Source organism: Homarus americanus, unplaced genomic scaffold, assembly GCF_018991925.1.
Source record: "Homarus americanus isolate GMGI-L3 unplaced genomic scaffold, GMGI_Hamer_2.0 scaffold27336, whole genome shotgun sequence".
NCBI lineage: Eukaryota > Metazoa > Arthropoda > Malacostraca > Decapoda > Nephropidae > Homarus > Homarus americanus.
Window position 1 is genome coordinate 1 of NW_024747451.1, and position 6,116 is coordinate 6,116.

The following is a 6,116-nucleotide window of genomic DNA, read 5'->3' on the forward strand; positions in this document are numbered from 1 at the left end:
CGTACATAACATATTTACCTAAAGGAGATAGTTAAAACGAATGCAAATGATGAAAGGTGAATCAATAATAGAATATAAAATCATGATGTCTAAATAATAGAATACAGAAGTAATAAATAGTACACCCATAAATAGGTGTACACAGAACTAGCAGAATTACACCTGTCTAAGCTACCCCAAACCTGTCTAAGCTACCCCACACCTGTCTAAGCTACCCCACACCTGTCTAAGCTACCCCTTACCTATCTAAGCTACCCCATACCTATCTAAGCTACCCCACACCTGCTTAAGCTACCCCACACCTGTATAAGCTACTTCACACCTGCTTAAGCTACCCCACACCTATCTAAGCTACCCCACACCTGCTTAAGCTACCCCACACCTGCCTAAACTATCCCATACCTGTATAAGCTACTTCACACCTGCCTAAGCTACCCTACACCTGTCTAAGCTACCTCACACTTGCCTAAGCTACCCCACACCTGTCTTAGCTACCTCACACTTGCCTAAGCTACCCCACACTAGCTTAAGCTACCCCACACCTGCATAAGCTACTTCACACCTGCCTAAGCTACTCCATACCTTCCGAAGCTACCCCACACTTATCTAAGTTACCCTACAATTGACTAAGCTACCCCACACCAGCCTAAGCTGCTTCACACCTGCATAAGCTACTCCACACCTGCATAAGCTACTGCACACATGCCTAAGCTACCTCATACATGCCTAAGCTACCCCTTACCTGCCAACATATCTGAATCTTGATTTTGGATCGTACCCATCATGTCAAGGAGTGGAAACAATCATCTTGTGATACATAAAGAGACACCTGGAGTTGTTTTTATTCTAATACTCACTAACACAGCTCTTGCACGTGATAACCCTCGCTAAGTCTGAACTTGGCGACGGGAACAGCCATGGAGATCTCCCATCCTTTCCCTTCCTTGTCGAAGGCTGCTCTCAGTTCCTTCACGAAGTCTCTGAAGGTACAGTATGTATGCTATTGTGACACCTAATAGGTGTATACGCGGACAAATTTATCAGCGCTGGAAGCTCAATAACGGACCCCTAATCTTAAATTTTATCTGTTTTACCTAGAAGATGGCGTGTAGTCACTGGAGTATTATTTGAAGAATATGTCGCTTAAAGCGGCAGTCAATTTAAATAAAAACTGCTAATGGATCAGTTTGGACACCGCATGTTGTCTAAATGGTAAATAGTCCTCCAGAGGATATGGCATTAGGGTGTGTCATAGGAAGGAAGATCAGCTAAAACTAATGGCCCATCACTTTTTTGGTAGATTTTAGTGTATATAAACAGAAAATAATTTCAGTTTCAATATTTTGCAACCTTTTGCTAGGTAAATTTTAACGTGAAATTTATCGAAAATTTAACGTACAGCTGCATTAGTGCATTACAATTAAATAGTGAACATTGCTTTCTGACTTCATTCTTTAACAACCCAACTAACAATATTTTTTCTGTTTCAAATTCTGATGCATTTATAAGTTGATAATATTTGCGATGGCTGCTTGTGTCAGGACGAGGAACCAAAAATCCAGCCATCTCAGTCACTATCTTGGGTCTGGGAGAGAGCTCCTGAAGTCGGAGTTGCCTACATTGAGAGATGCTTTGAGATACGGTGTTTTAATCAGGCAAATCAGTGAAAAGAACCAAAGAACTTACACAAACAAAGACATTGCCAGTGATATGATCAAAGCTGTCTTGGCACAGTACACTCTGGCTAACGCTCAGTTCAAGCCTCCAGTCATAACAAGTCAGAAGAAGATTAGTGAGAGACTGCTAGCCAGTTGGGAAAAGGCAAGAGATATCTCTCTTGGGAGAGAAAAACTTGCAGTTAAGGACAGCTTTGCCAAGCAACTGGACCAGTTATTTGACATAATTACTTGCAAGTGCCCAATTGTTCTCTGTCCTGAGTTTGGATGCGATCGTGACTGAAATCCGGGCCCACATCTCCTGTGTTGCAAGCGTGAACTGAGAAGATTCCTGTGATCAGAAATGGCATTTGTCAAAAGCACAGAGAAGACTGGCAGTATAGGGGCTCTCATGATTTCTAGCCAAGATATTCGGTCAAGAGACAGAAGGCTGCCACAGAGAGACAGAAGAGGAGAGTTGCCGAGGAAAAAAAAAGAGACTTGAGAAGGCCCAGGGTGAGGTAAAAAAGGCCGATGATTGGAGTCAAGCTAATTCAGAGTTTAATGACTTCCCCATGGCTGATCCGAGTGCTGACCAGGAGAATGGTGACTTTGTCCCTAACCCAGAAAATAATGATCCCAAACCTTCCAGGCATAAGATTCGAAATAGGAAAGATATCCCGAGCATAGCTCTGGCCAGCATGCGACACCACACTGGTCTCAAAGAAACTGCAGAGATAGCAACAGCTGCCTGGATTGACGGTGGTTTGATAACACCTGATGATGTTCACCTGGTGATAGATCATAACAAAGTAAGGAGAGCTCAGGAGAAACTTGTCAGTAACCTAGAAGAGGAGTTTGATAAGGGGATAAGAGAAAATGGAATCAATTGTTTGTTCTTTGATGGGAGAAGGGATGACACTAAAGTGTTCATGAAAGTTGTAGATTCTGACAAGTTGTTCCCTGCCATGGTGAAGGAGGAACACTACCCCTGCTGCAGTGAACCAGGAGGGAAGTATTTGTGGCATTTCACTCCAGAGAAAGATGACATCAGGAAACCAGCTGAGATAGTGGCAGATAACATTGTGAACTGGCTCAGAGAGAGAGGAGCGTAGACCAGACCCTGCAGGCCATTGGAGGGGACAGCACCAACACGAACACAGGGTGGCAAAGGGTCATACAGTGGATAGAGCGGAAGATTGGGAGGAAACTGGTCTGGTTGTTTGTGACCTCCACACCAACAGTGCCACTCAGGCTTACATCTGATCCAGGAGCTGGATGGCAAGACTCTTTCAAACAACAGATGGTCTGGTCCTCTTGGCAAGATGCTGGACTCTGCTGAGTTAGAAATAAATCCGAGCTTTAGAAAAAAATCACAGTTTGGCCCTCCACTCGTTGAGCTTGCACATACTGTCATTGTTGACCTGAGTACTGACCAGTACTATGGTTACATGATTTGCAGTGCCATCAAAACTGGGGGTCATGCTGATAGACTTGCTTACCTGCAGATAGGTCAGTCTCATTCTAGGTGGCTCACAACGGCTCTCAGGTTCTGCAGAATTTGGGTCGCTCATCATAAACTGAAAGGGAACCAGCTTCACAACCTGAGACTTATTGTCCAATTCATCGTGAGTGTCTACTTGCCAAATTGGTTCAACACCAAAGTCAAGTCATCGTTCTCCGAAGGTCCGAGGCATATTCTCTTCCAGCTTGAGCTTCTGAGGAGTCAGCCAAGGAAGGTTGTTCAGATTGTGGAGCAGACTGTGAGGAGATCTTCCTGGTATGCTCATCCCGAGGCAGTTCTGCAGACAATGCTCTGCAGTAAGGATGAGGAGGAGAGAAGAGTGGCAGTCAAAAAGATCTTGGATATGAGACTTATGAGAGGATCTGGGCATGACGAATCAGTTGGTGACGATTCCTTCAGGGTCAGGAAGACTCCTGAAGTCAATCTAGGTGCCAAGACCCTCACTGATCTCATAGATCTGGATAACATCCAGGCTGGCAGTGAGCCCCCTCTTACCTGCAGCCTCACCAATGTTCAAGTCAGAGCTTTCCTGGACAACCCCATGCATGTCCCTGCCTGGCCCTCGCACACCCAGAGTATAGAGCGTTGTGTACAGCAAGTGAGCGAGGCCAGCAGTCACGTGTACAGCCAGGAGAGGAGGGAAGGCTACATCCGAGCTCAGGTGGTCAGCAGGGAGGTGATGAGTAGAAACAGAAGCAAGAAAGACATGTTCTCTATGGTGTGCAGCAACACCGGGTCGTAGTAGTAAAACCGGTTTTTGTATTTGATGATTTTGTTTTCTAAAGGAATATTAAATTTAATAAATGTGTCAAGATCATTCTTTTCACTATTCTGGATCATTTTCATCCTAATAAATTAACCTGATACATTTACTTTACTTTAAATAAGCTATTTAGTGGTGTTGGTAAAAGGGTGGGAATACTGAATTTTCATAAGATTTCAAGTTACAATTTACCTAGCAAAAAATAAAAACTTTTCAAATCTGAAGATATCACATGATTCTGCACATAGAACTACATCATTAATACCATGGGCCAATTTTTCAAACTCAAAAAAAAAAATTCGCCTCCGTATGACACACCCTAATATGGCATTAACGTGCTTATTTTTAAAAAAGTAAGTCATCAGAATAACAGGACTGCATCTGTGATGTGATGGTACTCTGAAGGTCATCAAGAAACCGAATGACTCACCTAAAGGCGTCTTTGTCACTGTAGGTTCCACCACGGTCGGTGGCCCCGGGATACTCCCAGTCCAAGTCGAAGCCGTCAAATCCGAAGCGGTTCATGTATTCTGTATCACACAGGGAGAGAAGATTAGAAAATGACTCCCCTTACATAATAAAATAAGAGGAGTTATACAGGGATAAAAGTGGGTACTTGTATACTAATTAGATTTTAGTAGCTGCGAGCTATAACTGTACCGTAGCTCATTTCAAAATCGAACTATATAACATTTAATTTTATGAAAGGGTTTTGTTGCAGTCCTTAAATATCTGTGTTTTGTCACTAATTAAAAAATCGCTGTGACTGGTAAGTCACATCTGGTCATCCCAGAGTGAAAGTAACCTTGAGAAAAATGAGCATTGAATGTAACACTAAGGCTCCCAACTTCTCCCTGGTGTTGAAGGCTCTGCTCATAGGTTAAGTCCTTCCCCCTTGTGTCCAAGTTTAAGATGATCACCACATCTCTACATTGTTCGGTAGATGAAGACAAGACGGGAGGCAGACCATTCATGGGAGCAGTGCAAAGGCCTATTTTTGATGTGAGTGAATTTATGTGTTATTCAGGTTGTCAGCCAACCCTCATAAATGCACTCATATCCCCCCTCCACCATACACATCTGAATCACCCCTTCACACACCCATACATAGTAACTTCAACGAAAACTGGAATGATCACTGACCAACGACGCTGGCGATGAGCGAGGTCCTTCGCGCGGGGATCTGTACCATCTGGGAATACTTCTTGCCACCTTCTCCCCACCCTCCTATCGCTAACATCGAATTCACGTTGGGGTTGGCTTTGGCCAGGTTCGTGAAGTTTTGGAAACCATTCTTGTCCAAATCTAACTGAAGGTTCAAAGATAAAGAGATTAATGTAGGTTCTCAGCGTAGGTTTATGTAAAAAGGTTGGTGGAGATATGTGAGTGTTCACAGCCTACGTTGAAGGACTAAGAAAGTCGGAGAGCTAAAATGTGTTCTTGTTACTAGTTACCGGTGGCTGAATATGGTAGGTGGATAACATACTGGTCTGACTGAAAGAAAAAGGTTTACAGTATATGGACCATCCCAAGTGTTTCTCACCCTTGTAGGACAAAAATTTTCATGTTCATAAATAAATTATTAATTAAAAACTTGTGTTCATGACTTAGCAAAATAGTTCTAAAGTCTGGATATATATTAACAAATAATGATTACAGTAATATACATGAGTAAGGGATCTCTCACCTCAGGATCGAGCACTAAGATCTCCCAGGTTACATTGGAGACACCGACGAAAGAGTAAACAATGTGTGTACACTTTTCGACAGGGATGTCGCTGATGCCGTAGCTGCCGAGTCCAGGTCTGTATATGGCCCAGTTGGAGAAGTAGCAGACGATACGCGCCTTCCTATCTTTCATGGTGGCTACAGCTACTGCAACCATCACGCTCATCACTGCCACGCCCAACCACCACGTCCGTGCCATACTGAAACAAGAAGTAGTAACTTATTACGGATACTGTAGTGGCACAAGTACTTGATATGTCTCCTCATGACAAAAAAAAATCACTCTTCCATGGTAAAAGTTTAACCAACACGAGATGAAGTACTGTACTGTAACTGGCTCCAGATGTTACCACGTTGGCCTCTGTAAACATTAACCAGCAGCATTTTTGGTTGTGTAAAGAAATATCTTCCAGGAAGGGTTAGATGAATTAAGAACTGAACACTC

The 6,116-nt window shown here is 43.3% G+C and overlaps 1 protein-coding gene across 1 annotated transcript; it reads right to left on the reverse strand.

Moving 5' to 3' along the window:
* Positions 1-832: 832 nt before the first annotated feature.
* Positions 833-5,897, reverse strand: LOC121879610 (endochitinase-like). The gene is made up of 4 exons (XM_042386277.1): positions 5,631-5,897; positions 5,087-5,252; positions 4,374-4,473; positions 833-980 (listed from the first exon to the last, which is right to left on the reverse strand). The coding sequence occupies exons 1-4, from the start codon at positions 5,868-5,870 to the stop codon at positions 857-859; spliced, it is 630 nt and encodes a 209-aa protein (XP_042242211.1). The 5' UTR covers positions 5,871-5,897; the 3' UTR covers positions 833-856.
* Positions 5,898-6,116: the final 219 nt, after the last annotated feature.